Source organism: Micromys minutus (assembly GCF_963924665.1).
Source record: "Micromys minutus genome assembly, chromosome: 14".
Taxonomy (NCBI): Eukaryota; Metazoa; Chordata; class Mammalia; order Rodentia; family Muridae; genus Micromys; species Micromys minutus.
The window spans coordinates 12,482,663-12,504,720 of NC_137983.1; the positions used below are offsets into that span (position 1 = coordinate 12,482,663).

At 36.8% G+C, this 22,058-nt stretch overlaps 1 protein-coding gene and 1 pseudogene across 2 annotated transcripts in view; one reads left to right on the forward strand and one right to left on the reverse strand.

The window, feature by feature from the left end:
- Positions 1 to 3,403: 3,403 nt before the first annotated feature.
- LOC308429702 lies at positions 3,404 to 4,093 on the reverse strand (annotated as a pseudogene). The gene is made up of 2 exons: positions 4,064 to 4,093; positions 3,404 to 3,740 (listed from the first exon to the last, which is right to left on the reverse strand). The product of its transcript is annotated as an uncharacterized misc_RNA (transcript).
- A 1,025-nt stretch (positions 4,094 to 5,118) lies between these two features.
- Positions 5,119 to 22,058, forward strand: part of GALNTL6 (polypeptide N-acetylgalactosaminyltransferase like 6) — a gene marked incomplete at both ends in the record, with an annotated part of 1,121,308 nt that continues 1,104,368 nt past the window's right edge. The window contains one exon of the mRNA XM_080928910.1: positions 5,119 to 5,256. Within this exon, the coding sequence (XP_080785036.1) occupies positions 5,119 to 5,256 (138 nt within the window). The remainder of the gene's footprint in view (positions 5,257 to 22,058) is intronic.

Consider the following 22,058-nt stretch of genomic DNA (forward strand, 5'->3'; position numbering starts at 1 on the left):
CTTGGGTTAATAATAAAAATAGGTGAACTATATGGTAGAACTCAAAAGAGATAAAAGAGTAGATTAGATCCTACTGAGCTGGAATTACAGGGTATTTAAGTAACTAAAGCACTTTTAACTCTTAAACCATCTGTATAATCCCTAGAATAATATTTTATTTTTAATTCAAAGTAGATTTTTAATGACATATTCTGATTATGTTTCTCTCTTCCAACTCCTTCCAGATCCTTCTTATCTTCCCTTTCACCTACACACTGTTATTTTTTCTTTCATTAGCAAGCAACAGGTAAGCATTCTCTGAATAGAAACCAGAGTATACTTTTAATCCCAACAGAGGCAGGCAGATGAGGCTACCCTGGTCTACTGAACAATTTCTGGGACACCCAGGCTCCACAGAAAAACTTGACTTAAGTATGATGTCTAAAAAGAAAAAAAAAAAAACAGTATTTTCTAATGAAAAGAACAAAGCAAATAATTGAATAGGAAAAACACAAGCAAACAAACAAACAAAACAAAGAACCAAAGCAAAAGCACAAGAAGTATGTTTTGCCATACAGACAAAGACACACAATGTCCATGACCCTAGTTACATACCTAGCCAATTGTTCTTCACTATCCTCTTGCTTAGTAACTTAGTAACTTGATTAGGCCTTCAGATAAACTCCTATTATATAGCTTTGGTATCTATCATTTTTAAAGTAGTTATACATTCTGGGGGAAATCTTCCAGGTCTTATTCTGCTTTTCTCCTTTTACCTGCCGAATACTAGACTTGGGCTGGTACTCTGACCATTGGACAACTCACACTACGATGATTCGTAGATTAATTGACTATTTATGAGAAGTGGGCAGGGTTTGATTATTCCTTCATGACAACTTGTACTTGGGATACTCCTGTTGGGATCCTGCCTACCATGTGGTACATAGCTCAGGTCCTACACAGTTACCAGATGGAAGAGAAGTCTGAAGATGAGGTTGGGTTAAGATTGTCCCTGTCAGATGACCCTGCAAGTAGCAGCCTGTGTCCACTGCTAGCCGCCTTTACCCAGGTTACTCTAAACATTGCTCCATGAACTGAAGCAGAAGTAAGTAGTTCAAAGAAACTAAAACAGAATCAGGGAAGCAAAATGATTATTTTTAAGTGGCAAAAGTTTCTATTTAGAGAGATGTAAGGAGCAGAACTTATTTACCTCATCCATAGCTGGCTAAATGCTTTCATTCCTTCTATCTTTCCATTGTTATTCAAGGTCAAATTGTCTCCTTCCACGTGTTCCTGGAGTGGCTAGCCTGTTGTTAATCACATAGGGCTCTGACTACCTGAACCGGTTATAAGAATCACAAGAAAAGAAACCACACAGGGACTGACCCACTATGAGGCAAATGTTTCTTAAAGTTGTAAGAATCCGTATTAATATTGATCTTAAACAAGCCTTACCATCTCTACAGAAGCATTAAATAAATCTGGACTAGTTAATAAAAGTAACAATAATTTAGGAGGTTTTAGAAGATTCAAAATGAAATCTCTCTACTTTCTTTTTTGTACTTTTCCACCTTGTTTTTGAGGATAGACTTAACTTTGTTACGTACTTACAGCATTATAAATGAAAAGGAGCAGAGTAAGACAAAAGAGAAATTATGTGAATAATGTCTAATAAGAAGTGGGAGTTGTAAGTGATGATCAGGAGCCCTACTGTAAACTCAGGTGAACATGACATGATTACCATCTAGGAGGATGGAGATGATGTAGCAGTTAAGACCACTTTTTATTTATTTATATTTTTTGGGATCATGCAGAGAACTCGAGTTCAAATTTCAGTACCAATATGGTAGCTAACAACTACCCATGATTCCAGTTCTCAGGGATTTGACACCCTCTTATGACCTCTGCAAACACCAAGCATACAATTAGTTCTCTGAAATACTACCTGTGTACGTGCACGCACACACACACACACACATATGTGTATTACATAAAACGTTTGAAAACATATATGTTGCATATGTATATGTACATGTATATGCATGTGCAACATATGTTATATAACATTTATAAGTATACATTAAAAGAAATGTTCTTCTAGTGTCCACTTTGTACTCTGAATGTGCTTGGCCAGGAGACAAATAATGAGGAATGCTCACTGTTGGCAATTTTAAACTGTAACTGGATACAGTATGTAGGTTCATCTACCAACATTTAAATGATGACATGTCACCCAATTCTCCATACTAGTATTGGCAGGTAATTCTATCTGGGTACTGATATATCTGATTCAGGAATCTTGATAAGGAATAAAAGACAAGATATTGCTTAAAATGTTGTTTTTATTATTTAGTAGCAAAGCACTTTTAACCCTTTCTATGTCATCATCAGTAACTGTATTCAAAAGTGAAGGACTAGCCAATAAACCTAAAAAGTTCTCCAAACACCTTGTTTTTGCCTGCTAATTTATCCCAAAACACCTCTCCCTGAGGATATGGCTTTCAGACCTTCAAATTCTTCTGTTCTGGAACTCCTTTAACTCACATAAGAAGAAAGAGGTTAGAAAATTACTTAGAAGGGTAAGAATATATCTGTGAGTGGTTTAGAAAAGGTGATAAAACCCTCTTCCCTCTGCATTTTCAAATTGCACTTGTGTGAAATGTAAAGAAAACTACTTTTAGTTACAGAAAGGACACATTCAAAATATTTATTCAGTGTGTTTTGAAACTGTTCTGAGATGGCAAGTCATCCACAGAGAAAAAGTGCTTACAACATAAAGCTGTACTTGTGCAGTCCTACAGCCAATCTCTATTGTTTCAATCTGTTTTGTCTTAAATGTAGAATCTGAATAGTTTAAGGCTTAACTCTCCAAGATCAAATCAGGGTCTTGAGAGACTTGAGCCCTGGTAGAAAGAGAACACAGGGGCCAGGGGCAGGGTGGTGATGGGGAGATGCGAGGGAGGGAAATGAAAGGGAGGAAGGAGAAAAAGAGGATGTAGAAGGTCATCTGGAGTGAAGTCTCTATATATCTCAAGCATATGCGCATCACCCAATAGACAAAGAGGCGACCACAATGTTTTGGGAGGCTCTGGGCAGACTGACAGACAGCATGACATGTCCATCCATCACCTTACTTAAGTTCACACTCAGAGTTGGAGTTAGGTGCTCTGGATCCTGTGCCAGGTAGGCACACAGGTTCCTTAGCGAGGCCACAGGTTTTCCTGTGTGTGTGTGTATGTGTGTGTGTGTGTGTGTGTGTGTGTGTGTGTGTGTGTGTGAGTGTGAAGGGTCCCATCTGGTGTAGACTTATCTCAGTTCTAAGGTTTCTGGCTCACCAAGGAGGGGTGAGTGAGCTCAGCAAGGGACCAGAAGATTTCTCAGCTATAAGCAGCAGGAGGTGCAGGCATGCTAGGACTGAGAAGCATCAGTTAGTGTAGCCAAATGTTAACCTGGGCCCCAGGTGCTGCCTCTGCTCTCCACAGTGTTGTATGGAAGCTGTGGCTAGCAAGGTGGTCCATGCGTGGGGATCCTTTCTCTCTCCATGCTACGTACCTGGCTTGAGCTGTAGGCTCTGGGGGAACACTCCTCTCACGGATCAGTCCAGACTGGGTTGACTCGGCTCGCTGTCGCTGCCGCGCCTGCCTCGCTGCGATCCTATCTGGACCATGGAGGAATTCTTCCATTGCTCTCCCGCTCAGGGCGACTTTGACTCCGGAATTTCTGGCCTGGCGCCTTTCGGGTGAGCTCAGAGAAGAGCCGGTCTACCTGCCGGTTCGAGATTACTTGAGAGAAGAAGATTTGATTGTCCTGGGGCTCCAAACAGATTTCTCCTTCATCGCCTTCATCCTCCTCTCCTTCCCCCTAGTCTCTGGGTTTGTTTATGTAGCATCTGGCACCGGGAGGCAGTGGCCACTACCTTCCGACCGCAGCTCGCCATCCCCTCCCGGCCTCTAAGCTCCCGCACGTGGTAGGCACCAGTATCGTCGCCAGCAGGCAGGAGACAGCCAGCGGGAGGCGGACGCCTGGGTGCCAGCTCCACGCGCGTTCTCGCCATCCTCACTCATCCTCCGCGCGCCTCTCCCACTTGCCTGTAAAGCCCGGTCACAGTTGACATTCGCCGCCTGCCATCCGTCCCTTGAAGTGAAGTGGAGATCGGAAATACTGCCCTGGGGGTGCTGGTGATGCTTCGCTGGGTTCGTTCAGTTGCTGGAAAAGAATGGTAACATGAACAGTGGAGCGTGAGAGCGTCGGCAGAGGAAGGGGACGAGATTGATGGGCAGAGTGCACACTTCTCTGAGGATCTCATTCCCGGGACTGCGAGAGGAAGGGACATCTTTGCGCCTGCACTTCCTGGCTGGACCCCGCTGACATCTGTAGCCTCCTTTCTGCCAGGTTCCCAGGTCGCCTCTATGCTGCCTGCAGAGGAGTGTTCTGACAGCACATGAAGATCCAGGAGTTTGTGAACCCCTATCTAAACATAGTTCTGACCTGGTTATGGTGTCCCTGGATCCTGCCTGACAAGCTGGCTCCAGGGGGAGTTGAACTTTCCTTCAGGTGGGTTATCCCAAGGAAAGCGAAGGGAAAGCTGTTCAGGGAAGATAAGGAAGGTGATGTGCCAATGTCAAAAGCGGACACTTTTCTTCCAGACTCTTGACTGGACCAAGCCACTCCCTCCCATTCAGTTCTGGCTTTTAATCTCCGACTCTATATCCCGGACCCCACACTGAGGGCGGGGGATGGTGGGAAAAAAGCGACAAATACCTCCTATTTACTCATCTGTCTAGCATGCTCTTGACTTCCTTGTAACTTAGCATTATTCTATGAAATGATCGTATTTACTCCACTGGTTTGTATTAATGGAGGTCAATAGACTTAATGATTTCCTCAGTTGATTCGTTTATTTCTAAGCCAATAGATAATGCCGTCGTCATAGTTTTCCGGGGGAAAGTAACTGTGCGTTTGTTCTGCAGATGGCCAACTCCCTCTGAACCCTGCAGATTGGTGCTCAGCACAGAACAAAAGTTTTTAGGTTCCCCTCAGTTTCTGGTGCTTCCCAGGAAAGAGGAAAGGACTTTGGCATTGAACACAAGAAGCAGTCTGGGAGACATCTCCAACTTTTCTCCACTGTTACCATTTGCAATGAAGAGAAAACAGAAGAGGTTTCTGCAAATGACTTTGTTATTCACTGTGGCTTTAATTTTCCTGCCCAACATTGGACTCTGGTCTTTGTACAAGGATAAACACCTGGTGAAATCTGCAGAACCCGCGGAGCATCAGGTAAGTACCAGCCAGGGCAAGGGTGGCTGGAGAATGGGTTAGGTATGCACTGCTTGTGGGTTCATAGACTAAAGGTATGAGGAGTTTCTCTCAAGTCCTCAAAAGACTGAATTCAGAGACTCTGGGGACTTTGGGCTTTGAGCAGGACCTGGTTTGCAGCTAATGACAGGGTGAATGGAACATAAAATGACAAAAAATCCAAGGTCAAGAAGAGAAGATATACTCTTCCAGTTGGTCATTGATTGATTTTTGACCTGAAGGGGGTGGGGGAGAAGCACAAGTACGTTTGACAAGTTCAATTACTGGGACTGCTTTCTGCCTCCTCTCTTCTATGCATGTCTATATTAAGTGCATCTGGCCAACTAAGTTATTCATATTTTAAAGTGGTTTTCAATTAACTGTTTGATGTATATATATATATATTCAGGAAAAGATTCTTATCCAGTGTAAACTTAAACTTTGTATTTATTTCCAGTTACTCATGTGGTCTGGTAGGCTGCAGAGGCAACTATTAAGAATGTTTATGTAATTCTTCACCTCCAACATTTAATAACTTTGTTGTTAAAAGCTTTTCTTCATGTGGAAAACAACAGTGTGAAATTTGCTTTCCTTCTATTTAGCATGTGACTATCAGAATACATAGTTTTGCAGTATGAGTTAATCCTGTGTCCAAGTACCTTTTATAGAGAATATGAACGCCAAATATCCATCAGAAAATTCTGATGAAAATCAATATTGTTGGATTTCTGCTGATTAATAAATACAGCATGTATTTTTTACAGAAGAAAAACTTTGAACAAGGGATTACAACCTACTTCATGCAAACAATATACTTTTCTAGTCAGCATCAAGGATTGCCTGGGAATATTAATATTCTTAATTTCATGGGTCATCACCTGTGTATTCCTATGTCCTTTTCTCACTTGGAAGGGACTAATCCACTTCTCAACAGCAGCAATGTGTATTAATAGCAGCTGAATATTATTACCTGTATTTAACAGAGTTTAAATGTGTTTTTGTTTAGTGAGAAGATAGTTTTGAAATATATGGAGGGTATTTAATATTTTTTTGTTATGAAAACTCATCAGTGTCTGAACAATTAAAAACACATAACGCTTTAGATTTTTAGTGGTTTGGAATTATGAAAGACAATGCTGACATACTTTCATTGAGTTGTTGATCTTGATCATACTTTCTAGCTGAAATTTAGCTTCAGATTGAAGTATTATGGGGTTTGTCATTCTAAGAAATTTACAGGAGATAGGAGATTTGGGTGTCAAGTCACCACCATGTATTTTTCCAATCTTGCATTTAAAGAAGAATAATATTCGTCAATGTATTACTATTAAGATTTTCATCAAATTAGGAAAATAAAATATTTTGTGTTATATACTAATTAGTAATACAATCTGAACAATTTTCTGGGATAGTTAACAGGAACTACTAATTAATTAATCTTATTAATGAGACTGCAACAACTTAAAGGTTGGCTATTGATTTTGAGGCTTAATGAGAAAGCTGTTTGTCCAGTATCATAAAAAAAAAAAAGTTACTCTTTAACTGTGACCAATTCTAATCTCCAGGGAAGTTTCCCTGATTTTGGTGCCTGTGACATGAAATTAATGCTTAGTTTTTAGTGGTAAAATGGTGGAGCAGCAAGGATTACATGGCAGTAAAGCCGTTAGTTGATTTTCTGAAAGTTTCTTACAACATAGAAAAATAATAGATACAAATATAATACATAGACTTGCTACAAATAAAAATTAAAGAGAAAAGTTTGAAAGCACAATTGGAAGAAAAGATACTGATAAGATTTTGACAAATATTCTTATGTAATTCAGCACTTCAAGTACTTCAAGCTATATAACAGTTTCACAGTTTTCACTTTCTTACGGATTAAAAAAAAATAATGGTATGGAACGCTCATGTCATTATGTAGTTTATGGATAAGTAAAAGTTGAATTATTAGTAAATGCGACTGAATCAAAAGTACCTTGTGTTTATCTATCTATCTATCTATCTATATATATATATATATATATATATATATATATATATATATATACACTTCATGATGTGATATTAGAATATACTATCTTGCTAATGTGTCTGTATTTGAACATTAATGATTTATATACTATAGGCTGTACATACCGGATTTCAATGTGGCATGTGATGTGTTATTTAAATTTAGGAATTCAGTTTCAAAAGGTTTTATTTTTCAGAAATCATGTGTTACTCCATTAATTTTAATGTTAAGGATGGGAACAATATCCAACTGCCAGCACTGACTGCAATAAGGACCGCAGCATAGAGAACACATCACATGCTCATAAGAGCTGGTCTGTTTTCACAGCTGTTGTATGTGAAACAACCAGTGGTTCTTGTTCAGAACAGTCCAAAACTCTGTGCAAGTTAAAATAAATAAATTATTACAAGAAGTCAATAAAACTAGCTGAAGTTAAAAAAGTTTTAAACTTTGAAAGCATGAGAATCTTTCCCAAATGTCCAGTTTCATTTTTCTTTTCTTTTCTGCCAGATCTCATCACATGTAGTCTTTCTAGCTAGCATCTAATTTAAATTATATTTATTTTGCAATTTAAGATGAATTTAAAGGGAGTAATGTGTAAGGCACAGGAGAAATTTGCTTTTGTCTTTTGCAACTTAATGTTTAACATATTTTGAAATTATACAGCATCATTGCAAATTGTTTACATTTATAGTATTTTTATATTAAATATAGTATTTATAATAATTCTGCATATTGCCAAAGAAGTAACAAAGTATGTAAGAATTCTCAAGTTATTCTTCTAAAGGTCTTTTGTAGCTTCCCCCATTTCATCCTAAGTCCAAAAAAGATTGTTGAAATGATATTAATACAATGCAAGCAAGTGGATATTATAAGTTTAAAAGTAAATATTTAAAATAACTCTTTTGAAAAGTTTTAGGATTTAAGAAATTTATTTACATGTCTTGCATTATTATGATTATATAATATTTTTTGACTTAATTTGCTCATTTGTTCTTATTGAAATGTATATCTGTTACATTACTTAAATAGTATGTCTGTATAATTCATAAATAATGGTTTATTGATTATAAATATGATATTTAGATGCTAATCATAGATATGTGATTAATTTTTGGCGGATAAATCTTAATTTTATTTTTTTTTTATAAATATGTGAATGCTACTGTTCTAAACTTAAAACTGCATTAATCTCTGCTATGACATTGGGCCATAGGTGATGTAAAAGGGTGTAGCAGGGTGATATATAGAATAATGCACTGACTTACAGTTAACTACTGCCCCTCATAATATCATACATATTTTCTATTCTATTTACACAAGTGAATGGGGGAAGGTTAATGTAAACTTTTTCATTTCTTAAAATATTTAGTATATTAGCCAGCATAAAATAAGTAAAAAGTAAGAGTTGCAAAAAAAATAATGCAAGATTGTTTACAACATGAAGAGACTGTTGTAATTTTGTAATTAAAAAAATAATAGAAGGGGTAAAACCCATACATTTTTAAGCACCGACTTCTGAGAACTGTTCAGAATCTGTAATTTCTAGAAACCAATGCTAGTCCTGAGTTTCTAGCAGATGAGAAAACAGAAAAGAAAACAGTACAACAACAACAACAACAACAAAAATCTCCCAACTAGACCATCTAAGTCATTTGATCATACGGGCTTCATTATTTTTATTTAACTAACTTCAGAATTTATATTCACAGCAAGGCTTTGCTATGTTTGACATAGAATAAGTTGTATAAAGTCCCAAGAGATTCCCATCATGGAGATGGAAATTTTATGAAGCACTGGTCTCTTTTCTTTGTGACTATGTAGTAATGTTGCAGATGACTGTGCTTAGCATACGTTTCACTTCAGTTTTCTCCACAAAATCTCTTCTCTTGAAAGAGAGACTTAAACATCTTCCACTTGTCCCAGGTCATCCAGTATCAATCAAATCTTCCTTTTGGCAGGGATCATTATTTTCTTCAACTGTGTGCGTTTATTTTTATCTCTTTAATGTAAACACAACAGATAATTGGTACCCAGCATTTGAAACAGTTTCATGCTTGTTTGTTATGTTAATTGCTAAAGCTGAACAAACAAAATGTTTCTTCCTTTCCCAGGAAACTTTTAGATACTGCAAATGCAAAAGATAGGAAATGAAAATTAAGCTTTCACTATGCACCAGGATAGTTCACTCTGACCATGGTATAGGTGGAATGATACATTCATTTGATCCAAGCTGTTTTTAATTAGCAGTAATGTGGATTTTAAATTCTAGTTTGTAAAGTGCTTTTTTTTAATTTATGAAAAATTGATTCAAAAACACTATACAATGGCAGCTCAAATACCACTGTAGCAAGATTTTAAATTACTTCCTGTGACATACAGGATCAGTACATGATGAATTCATCCCATTTCCTTCCCTATGGAAATGCATATGAAGCATGGTGGTCTGTTACCCATCAGATCCAGGAAAGAGAGGAAGGAAGGGAGGGAGAGAGGGAGGAAGGGAGGGAGGGAAGAAGGAAGGAAGGAAGCAGGCAGGCAGGTAGGGAGGGAGAGAGGGAGGGAAGAGGGAGAAAGGGAGGGAGGAAGGAAGGAAGGAAGCAGGCAGGCAGGGAGGGAAGGAAGGTGGGAGGGAGGAAGGGAGGGAGACAGGGATGGAGGGAGGGAGGAAGGAAGGAAGCAGGCAGGCAGGGAGGGAAGGAGGAAGGGAGAGAGGGAGAGAGGGAGAGAGGGAGGAAGGGAGAGGGGAGAGAGGGAGGGAGGCAGGGAGGGAGAGAGGAAGGAAGGAAGTAGGCAGGGAGAGGAGCAGGGAGGCAGGAAGGAAAGAAGGAAGGAAGAAAGAAGGAAGGAAGCAAGCAGGAAGGCAGGGAGAGAGGGTGAGAGGGAAGGAAGGAAGTTTTTTCTTTTCTCATTTCTGAGTTACACAAGCTGCATCAATTTTTCCTCTCTCAAATAAATGAGTACTGTAACAAGAACTGAATCAAGTTGTAATATACAGACAACGTATGAGAAAGGGTGAGGAATTTAAGATATATGCAGAAGCATATTGATTATGTTATTAGGAGTAGTCTTGACAACATTGAGGAAATTTTCATCTTTTGTCTCTTCATATTTTTACCAATGAAAACCACAAAAGGCACGTCTAGACTCATATCATGGCAGAAGCTAGGACTTAAAGTAAGAAAATGGAATGCCCTCACCTAAAAGCATTTGGAAGTAAATATGGGTAAATTTGATGCAATGATTTCTTTTTTTTTTTTTTTTTGTCTTGCTTGGCTTCCTGATGGTCAATGATGGAGAAAAGGACGTTAGGATACTTGAAGCTACGTGAGAGTCTGAAGTTGCACTCCTCAAATTTGTATGCATGGTTTCAGTAGTATTCACATAGAACCAAATGTAGATGGGATGCTCAGAGGATTTCAGTAAAGAGAAAAAGTAATCTGTTAGCAACCAGGCATTTGCTGTTCTTGCAAACTCTAACTGCCACACGGTAAATCTGTGAATTCCCAGATGGTCTCAGTGTGGAATTGTGCATGTATGGTAGCAGAAAGAATGGGAAAAAAAGCATGTGTATGATGAAGCAAAGTTTATAAAGAGATAACACATCGGTAAAGGATCAATACCATTTTCGTAACCACTCCATGTTAATATAGTAATGTGTTTCTAAGACATTCACAGGTGGTAGAAGAGAACTGATTGAAAGTACAAAAGTATATTAAGGTTCTACTTGCAGTATCACTGAAGGGTGAGGGCTGGATTAACAATATGTCCACTGACATGGTCTCACTATGAAAATGCAATAAAAAATTAAAACAGAATTTTTCGATATGTCACTCTATTTCATTTTCTACCACTTTTTTGACTCTTGAAAGTTTTGGTTTTTCCATTTCTTTAAATGCATCATGGGCTGTTTGTCAAATCTGAAAAAATGCATTCAAATATCGTTAATGTACTTCTAGGATACTGTAAGAAAAACCCAGAAAAAGCATCTGTCTCTGGAAATGTATCTAGCAGAAAAGAAAATCACCAAAGGATTAAGATGCTAGAGGCCGTGCAGATGATACATAAGGAAATCGAAGTCGTCACATAATTTATATAGCTGTAGGTTTTATAGAGTGTGCTGGCAGCTATGAACTCTCGTACGCAGTGTTGGTATCACAATGGGGTCTAGGAAGGCTGATTTTAAATCATTTCAGTCATCCAAGTACTCACAGAATAGTATTTCAGTTTTTGAATCTCTAAAGTCACAGGCAACATTATTGTAATAATTTTGAATGTTCTTTACATTAAAATGGCCAAATTGGCAAGGCTGCCATTTAGGTTTAAATGAGGTGGGTATTATTTCCATATATATATGTGTATATATATATTATATTTCCCAAGTAGGAACGTATCAATTAACTTAGAAAGGGAAGAGATACCCATTTTCCATACCATTTTTGTTCTCTTACAGCAGAGCATTGTGTAAGCTTTGAGTATGATTAGGTGAGTTCAGATTCTGTATTCTAGTTTAGTCCTTTGTGATGTCTGACTCTCTGAGGATCTTCCACAGACCAAGCCCAGAGCAATGGGTATGATGACACCTCTACTGTAGTGGTGTAGTGAGGATTAAATGCTTAACATATTAACTAGGATTGAAGCAGGCACGGCAGCTATATATTATTGTTATTCATATTGAGGCTATTTATGAGCAACCCTTGTCTTTAGTATGGTCACATATGGTTTTAGTATAGTGTCTGTATAGAAAAAGTTTTCAAATGCTTTCCTTCTGTCAAGATGAAATAGATGAGCAATGTCACTCACTGATGGGTTAAATTTCTTACAGAGCGTTATTGAATAAACAAAATGAATCTCATATTTTTCATAGTTTGACTAGCACTCAAGAAGAGGTATTTGATATATTATTCATCACAAAAATTTACTAAAATTCTATTTGACATGTTTTTCTGAAATAAGCTAAAAATGAAGTATTTTTTTAAAAACAAAATACCTCATTTTCTTTTAAAAATGAAATCACATTGAGGTATTTCTTCCCCTTTAATTGCTAGTAAGAACAGAAGAACTGTTTTCAATTCCCCCTTAACTTTTGGTCATGGAATGATTGCATGGCTTAATTAAAATAAAGTAAAAACCAAATAATAAAACAAAATAAAAAAAACACATAACAGTTGGAAAGTAACAATATACTGTAGCTACTTTTATAAAGTTATCCCGAAAGAGGTAGAGAATGAACAAAACCTTTTGCATTCTGGTCAGCCTTAGGTTTTTAAACAGTTATTGGGGATACAAGTCATAGTTATGGAACGATTATTGCAATAAGAACTTTCTTACTGAGTAAACCCCATTCAGAAATCGACAGAATGACAGTGTCTGGGCAAAGTAGCCAGATAACAAGGGAAGGGAGCCCGAAGCCTCACTGATCTAAACAAATTACAAGGAGCCACGGTCAGTGTGAGGTAGGATCAGTGATCACTTCATTCATTTAATTGAGAAAATGAAATGAATTCCTATGTAAACATTTTTTAGCTACCAAGAAAATATTAAGCAAACCTTAGTAAATGGTATTGTCTAACTTTCCTGAGTGTATAAAGCATCAATTAAACTTACTGAAAACTCATGTATTGTATACATATATTGAGGGTACAATACAGCATAATTTTTATTTATCTGATTACTGTTGATAAGATAATTAATGTGTATTTTGCACTGGGTACTATGTTAGACTCTTAGGGATTTACACAGTTTCGAAGAAATTAATTCTAGTTAGCTTCTGGTTATGAAAGGTTCCATCCACATCTGTAGTATAGAGCTGCGCTAAATTGCTTTACAATTAATGCATGCTCAAGACATAATGTAGAAGAAGTAGAAAAAAATTAGTGCTTCGGAATATTTATATATCGTCCGATTCTGATGACCAATCCTCTTATCTACTAGGCTGTAAATATAAGCAGGACAGGGACCAGACACACAGACTGAGAGTAAAAGCACAAAGTGTGTTTAAGGTTAGGAAGTATGGACTAGAGAGTTGAGAGCGCTCATTCATAAACTGAGACAATAACAGCGCTGACTCCCAAGCATCTCATGACAGCCTATCAATAATCTATATAATAGTATGCTTACAATAGCAGTAGCAAATGGACTGTAATAATAAACTTCTATATAATATTTATTTATCTTGAAAAAGTAACTGACAGTTGCTCTTGAATCATCAAAGTCCATGATATATGCAGGGTTCAAGTTCTACACTACAAACATAGCTGTTTACAAAACATTTACTAGTCATATAGTGATTATTCCACCAACAGCAAGTATTGGTAATAAATGCTTTTCACATATAATTCCAGTTCATTTGAAAGTCTGAAACCAATACAATCAGAAAATATATGTAATAACTGTACACTATTCGGGATAACTAAACATATGGAAATTAAAGCATGTGTTCTATTTTATGCTTCAACTCCAGCACTTAACTAGCTCTGTGTTGTTCAGTAAATCCATTTTCTTTTTATCCACCTTGTGTCTAAATTGATCATGTGATTATGCAATCTTGGTTAAGATGACATAAAGGTTAAATTAAGGTAATATACACATATGTTTATCAAAGTGGGTTTTATTTGGTAATTAAACATCTTTACTCTTGCACAAAATCTCAGGAAACAGGTTAGCAAAAATGTAGTATGATTTTAAGTTCTTCATTTTATGAATCACCATAAAATTGGCATCTTCTTTGCATGTTTGATGTATGTATGGTCATTTCATAAATGCATTTTGAAGTTATTTTAATTGTTGCTTCACCCACTTTGTTTTTAGGTAGCCAATACAGATACAATATGTTACTTACTTTGAAGGACACACTTCCCAGTAAATACCTTCAGCATAATGCTAATTTAATGATTGCCCTTTTCACACATACATCCATTTTTAGTTTTTTTTTTTTTTTTTTTTTTTTTTTGTCTTTACACTTAGTGTTAATTTTTCAGTAAACATTCTGCCCCTGTTGAAATAAATAATCTTTTACAATTTTGTCATAGCATCAACCTATGTGACCACCAAAGAATAGTGTCAGCAATGACTTTCTGGTCAAGTGTTTTATTCATTTTTGAAGGGATGGGGTCAGGTCAACTTTCTGTTTTATTTTATTTCATTTTATTTTATGTCCCAACCTCAATTTCCTATCCCTTCTCTCTCGCCAGTGCTTTTTCTTTTAACCTCCTCTCTTCCCCTCCACCTATCCATTCCTCTGTTTCTCTTCAGAAAGGGTAAGACTCACAGGGTATCAACTAGTCATGAAATACCAAGTTTCAGTAAGTCTAGGTACCTTCTTGTCTATTAAAGCTAGACAAAGAAATCCAGTTGGGGAGGGGTTCTCAGAGGCAGACAACGGAGTTAGAGATAGCTCCTGTTACCACCTTTAAAAACCCCTTTAAAAAAGTCCAAGTTACACAACTGTATCTTATGGACGGGAGACCTAGGTCAGGCCCTTGCAGGCTCCCTGGTTACCCTTTCAGTCTCCTTGAACCTATCTGGGACCAAGCTAGTTGATTTTGTGGGTTTCCTTGTGGTGCCCTCTGGCTCCTATAATCGTTTTTCCCATTCTTCTGCAGGATTCCCCAAGCTCTGCCTAATATTTGGTTTTGTGTCTCTGCATCTGATTCCACCAATTGCCAGGTCAAGCCTCGGGCTAACTGCCAATCTCAGAGTGTAGAGAATATCGTTAGGTATCACTTTGACTTCCTTTATTTTCTCTCGTTGCATCATGTGTCTGTGCTTTCCAGATGCTTGTTCCTGACCCTTTGGGCAATGTCAGAGTTGAGCTCCCTCTAGCGGCTTGGGTCTCAAGATAAATTAGTCATTGGTTGGGCCACTCACACAATCCTGTGCCACCTTTACAGAAGTCCATCTTGTAGGCAGGATAAATTGCAGGTTGAAGGTTTTGTGGCAGGGATGGTGTTTCTGTCCCTCCATTGGAAGTCTTGCCTGGTTACAGGTGATGGCTGCTTTGTTCTCTGTATCTACTTTTCTAGAAATCTTAGTTAGGGTCACCTAATCAATTACTGTAAGTTTGCATTTGCCCTATGCTTCTACCTTGTCCCAGATATGTCCCCCTCACCCTATCTCTCCAGTTCCCATCCCTAGCTCTCCACTCTGCCCACTTTTCTCATCCACCCATGAAGTCTGCTGTCTTTACCTATCTCAGTGAGATTCACACATCTCCTCTTGAGTCTTCCTTATTACTTTGCCTCTTTGGGTCTGTAGATTGCAGGATGCTTCTCTTGTACTCCATGGCTAATTTCTACATATAAAGGAGTATATACTGTGTTGTCTTTCTGAGTCTAGGTATCTCACTCAGCACAATCTTTTCAAGTTCCATTCATTTGCTGGCAAATTTTTGTCATGCCATTGTTTTTAATAACCGAGTAACAGTATAACTGTATATATATATATATGTAATATATGTGTGTGTATGTATAATTTTCTTAATCCCTTCTTCTGCTGGGAACCTCTAGGTTATTTCAAGTTTCGCAATACTATGCATAAATAGGCTGTGAACATATTTAAGCAAATGTCTCTGTGGTATGGTGGAGCAACCACTGGGATATGCCCAGGAATGACAGAGCTGGTTCTTGAGGTTGGTTATTTCCAAGTTTTTGAGAAACCACCATATTGATTTTGACAAATGGCTATACACTTTCTCAATCTTACCAACAATAGCGGAGAGTTCTCCTTTCTCCATATCTCTAGCATTTAGGCTCTCACCCATGTTTTGTACCCAGTCTCATAGACTTATAAAGGAATCCCAGAGTCATTTTGTTTTCTATTTTCCTAATGGCTTAAGATGTACATTTTCTTAAGTGCATCTTGGACATTAGAGATCACTTTGTCGAGAATTCTGTTTCAGAATGCACCCAATTTTTTAAAATTGAATTATTACCTTTAGTAGATGTCTATTTTCCTGATTTCTTTACATATCATGGGTATCGGCCCTCTGTCAGATGTGGGATTGCTAAACATCCTTTCCCATTCTGTAGGCTGTTATTTTGTTCTTTTGATGGTTCTCTCTTGCTTTACAGAAGCTTTTTAGTGTTTTATTTTATTACAGCCACATGACTATGTATACGTATCTGACTCCCTCTTCTACTGCCTGTGAGAAAAAAGTTGGCTAGATGGAGAAATGGAAAGCTGTGTAAAATTAGGTGTGCAGGGAAAATAGCATTCTTCTCTTTTACAGTCTGTACACTTTCATTGATTTTAGTAATGTAACAGACTAGTGTCAGGTTAACAAATATTGAATAAACCTCTCTAGCTTCAAACATTCTGAAGGAACATTTTAAATGTTATTTCACCAGCTGAAAGAGAAGTTTTGAAGTTTGTTTCCATTGCAAGCCAAAGTTATTAAGTTCTAACATAAAAAACATTTGTCAAAGACAGTAATACAGTTTGAGTCAGGTGTGTCTGGAAGAACTAGAACTTTCCTTCCTTTCAACATCCCCCCTTTACTGCTTTACACCTTTTGAAATTTTCTTGAAACATTAATATTTCCCAAGACCAGTAACTAGACAAATGAGTACAAACTTCTGAAATACTTTGGGAATTAGAGTTGCTCATATCTTGAAAGATTCCATCGAAACTGCCTTTAGTTATTGAAAGATACATATACCTATGGATGTGCTCTTAACTTAGTCTTATGCTAATTCTCTCTGTTGTGTTGCCTCTAAGTTAGGGAGTTGTATCTGTATCCCAAACTGTGCAGCAAAGAAGTCAATTCGACTTAGATTTGTCCCCATGAACCAACCTACCAAACCAAAGCAAATCAAACCAAACCAAACCAAAAACAAAATAAAACCAACTTTTCTAACACCCAAATGTCAACTAGCAGAAGAAAACTTAAACCATCTCCCAGGAACGACTCTAGATTTTCATACCTCTTTCCTGGTTCCAGAGCTGCTTTTGTTAACCTTCTTTCTTCACTCAGATTTCGCAGCACATCTTTGGGGTTGTGTTGAACCAGTAACCTTGCTTCTCTCTTCATGGCAAGTATGTTACTTTCATACTGGGAGAACTAAGACTTTTTTCTATAACGAAGGTTTATCTCAGGGGTAGGGGAGGGAAGAAAAGATGGAAAGGCTCCTGGAAAGCTGATAGGGCAAGGACAGAGAGAGAGAGAGAGAGAGAGAGAGAGAGAGAGAGAGAGAGAGAGAGAGAGAGCACATTCTAAGACTTTAAGGTCATAAAAACAGAAAGCAACATTTGTTTGGCTGTTTTACTGCTTTGTTCTTTTGGGTTACGGTAAACATAGATCTTCATTCCAGACTGTAATTCACAATTTTACTTGAAAAAAAATATACTATTTCACTCTTTCATCTATAATCTATCATTCACATTAATATTTAAAGATAAACTTTCTCTCACTAATTGTTAGGAGTCAGGTACAAAGATGGGGTGCAGGAAGGGAGAGGGAGAGCAAAAATCTTTCTTTGGCATACAGCACTATTGTTACTGCTTTGTCTTTTTTTACTAATCAAATGATACATTGAATTACTTCAAACTCTACATTAACAACATCCACCAGCCTCACCAATAAATACCTTGCAGCTAATTCTAAGAACTCATGTCATTACTCATACTGTTTTATGGAAAGTTATCATACAGTACCTCCTATTGTCAATAATCTTTAACTGAAGAAAAGTTATGGTGGCATGGAAACTCTTAGGGAGAGGATACAGGAAAAAGTAGTTAAAAAAAGGGGTGGAGAGGAAAGGAAAACATTGGAAAAATTCTATAATGATACTTTAGACTTTACTGCACAAAATCTCTTTCTAATTCTCTGGCTAGACTGTCCTCTTCAATTGCCACCCATATATAATAACATATTATATATATATATATATATATATATATATATATATATATATATATATATATATAATGTTATATATAATCTATAAATTATATAATAAATAATATAAATATGAGTATGTATTATATTTATGTTGTCCTTTGCACAGTACTGTTAATGAGGTTTTGAACAAAGTTCTGACACCAAGAATGCCGACAAATTACCTTGGTTGCTTGTCTCAGCCTGTTGATGAAAGAAAAGAGGAAAGATGAGAAACAGAGGCCATTTCGACAATGTACATTGGAAAGAGAATGATAACTTCAACTTTGTCATGTTCATTTATGGGAGAAATAATTGGATGCAGGAGTGGAAGGAATGTGTACAACTGAGTCAAGGACCACTTGATTCTTTCTCAGTTCTGTTCCTGCAAATTGGTCCTCCTGAATTTAGAATAAATTCTATCACTTGATATGACTGTCATCTAAACCTTGTCTGTACTATGAAGCTCTGTTTTTGCTGGGGTTCAAGATGGCTGCATATTGAAGACTACAACTAAAGCAATTTAGAGCTTTGAAGACATGGAATTTTATAATGCTGCCAGGAAAACGTTATTACAGTTATTATTTTACTTTATTCTTTAAGTTGAAAATGTAAGTTAAGATGTATCTCTAGTTTCTAGAGATTTCCTTAAGTAACTGACATACCTGCATGTAAGCTTAACACAGGACCACAGATAAAAACACAGACATATAAGGAGGCCAGGGATACCAGACTTTTCTCTTGCTTTTGATTACTTGAATTCCCAAGTCAACACTTTCAAATAAATGTAAAGTCTGAGTACATCTTACTTGAAAAAAATATTGTGTGAGTGTTGTTTTTTTCTGCCTTTCTTTCTCTCTCTTTCCCTCTGTGTTTGGGTGTCTATGTGTGTGCATATTTGTGTGTGTGAGTGTGTTTTTGTATCTGTCTGTCTATGTGTGTTTCTTTGTGTGTCTCTGTCTTTCTGTCTCCCTGTCTCTGTGTGTGTGTTTGTTTGTGTGTGTGTATGTGTGTGTGTGTTTGTGTGTGTGTGTGTGTGTGTGTGTGTGTGTGTGTGTGTAACTGGGTGTGTATGTGTCTATGTGTTTAGAGGAGACCTGAACAATTAATTACCTCTTCATGTTCTAATCTCTCTTTAGACATTTCTCAATACTCCTCATGACTTCAGTCTGTACATGTAAGTTGTCTCATAAATTATTACTTCTTATTGACATTTCTTTCCTAAGAGCATATCTTCAAAGGAACTCAACTTCTAAATCTAGATAACTTAAACTTTAGATGTCTGAATTAAATTAATCACCCACTTCCACTGCCTAAATTCATTCCTCATCTCTTATCTGAATGAGGGGCACTGCCATTTATCAAAGGTCAAGGTCTACATAACATAACTGGGCACTAAGTATCATTGCCTTAAGTTCAATCAATTACTAAGTAGCTCTTCCTTCTGTGGCTCTTCCTTCCCTCTAGATCACTTTATCCCCCATGTCACTCTCCAGTTAGAATCAGTGTAAATACTTTACTTGAAGTTTTAAAAGGGATGCTTCACCTTGGTACTCTATCCATCCAAAGTCTACAAGTCCATTCTTAAGAGTCCAGAGTTGTTTATGAGTGACATCAGCAATAGTTACCACCTACCATCAAGTGTTTATATTATTGGAACAAAGTTAATTCTCCAGTGCAGCTTAATCAAACAAAACTGGACGGGGCATCATGTACAGCTGCTTATAAGTTCCTGACAAAGCTCTGGCTTCACCTACCTTGCATTTCATGAAATATCCTGAGAAATCTTAATTTTTTTAAGTCTTTGCATGTATTTTATCTTCAGTCTTGCCTGAATAACTTTCCTCAACTTTTTTGAATAAATTTTCTTGACTTCATATGCTTTCTAAAGTTTCTGTTAGCTCTTTATTTTGATCTACAGTTGGAAAATTATTAAATCTTTATATTCAGCATGCAGTTATATATTGAGCTCTCAATATGTAAATTTTTAGAAGTTGCAGATGGCTTAAATTATGGTTCCTTAGAAGATCTGTGCATGTCCTCTGCAATCTTCATGTTAGTTTATTTAGCAAGGAACACTTACAGATATGATTAACTACATGAGGTTCAGAGATAGAAGGAGATATGAAGAAAGAGGCAGGAAGAAATTTATCTACCACTGTGTCAAATGCATATGGAGAAGAAGACAGTCTGAGAGTAGAGGCAGAGATGGGACTGAGATCATCATATGTCAAGGGACACAGTGAATGCCAATAGCCAACAACATACTAAGAAGTCACAGTAAGTTTGTTCCTCTATCTGCAGGCAATATGCAATCCTACATTATTTGGATTTCAGATTTTTGGCCTTAAACATATTTTATAACTTTTAGACAACATGGTAGCTGCTCTTTGTCACACAGCTCTGGGAATCTAATATGTTAAAAATTACCTCCATTTCTACATTGGTATTGTCCTGCTATTCTCTAACCACAGACAAAGCACTAGGAAATACATTCTGAGAGAATGAAGCCACTGATTTTCATATATTGGAAATGATTAAGTTGAGTTACATATATGAACAAAGTATAACCTAAAGGAAAACTTAAATATATGTGGGTACTGCTGAATAAGTATTAAGTATTTATTTATTAATAAATAAATTATCTAAATAAACAAATAAAAAGATGTAAGAAATCATACTAACTAATGTCATCAGCTTTTCCTGAATCAATGTTCTGTGAGCTACTTTTTGCTGTCAACATTATCCAGTTTAATTAATCATATACATCAAGATATGATTGATATCAAAATTGAAAATCACAAAGAGAAAACATCCACCATATACACATCTGGATATGCTGTAGGCAATATGAATGATTTGATTTAATTTATTTAAGCACTGAAGTCACATTTGAATAAGCTACTCATACGTTGTCATAATTGGATCATTGAATGAACTCTTTTTTTAATTATGGCAACATCAATAGTATCTGTAAGAGCTTGTAGGCAGAACTCTGCATTTAAAAAGAAACAATAGAAATTCAGGAAAGGCTTACTAATTATTAAACATCTCTAATTACAAAAGGAGTATGTAGTTGATTTCATTAATACAGCCTACATGGGAACACTAAATAGCATGCACCATTGAAAAAAGATGTTATTTTGTAAGTTAGACTGATATATGTCAAGGGATTTATTTTAATTTGAGTACTGTCAAACATTAAGTTTTTTATTAGTTTGAGACTCCAGTGTAGTTCCTCCTAGGAACAGCTCCTTTTTCTTTGAAAATCTCCCTTGACTCTCTGGGTGCCTGGTAATTAATGGTGGTACAGCACAATCTTGGAAGCTGGGGAAACGGAAGAAATTCAAGGCCAAAACTTATAAAAGTGATTAGAAAGGAATTATAGGCACTAGAAAAGATATGTCAAGCTTTATTTGGTAGCAATATATTAAACATAGTGTCTCAAGGGGATGTGTCTTACTGTTCCAGTAATTAAATAGCATTGTGTTTGATGCATAAACTCCACACCACACTTCAGAGAGTACACTAATTATGTCTCTTCACATTGAGTAGTATTCTGGTCAGCTTTGAATGTCTGAGCTTTTTATTTTCACATTTCTACCTCTCAAGTTCCTAATGTTGAACTCCTTTGATGTTTCACTGGTTTGGGGTTCACTTCAATAGTATATTTAAATCATCTGTAAAGTTTATTATCTGCATTCCATTTGTAAAGTTGTGTGAAAATGAATATGTTTGTTCTTGAAGAAATCCCAATAAAATCAGAAACTCGACAAGGCTGCCAACACTCCCCCTACCTATTCAACATAGTACTGGAAGTCCTGGCTGGAGCAATTACACAGCAAAAAGAGATCAAGTGAAGGACCTGTATGACAAGAACTTCAAACCTCTAAAGAA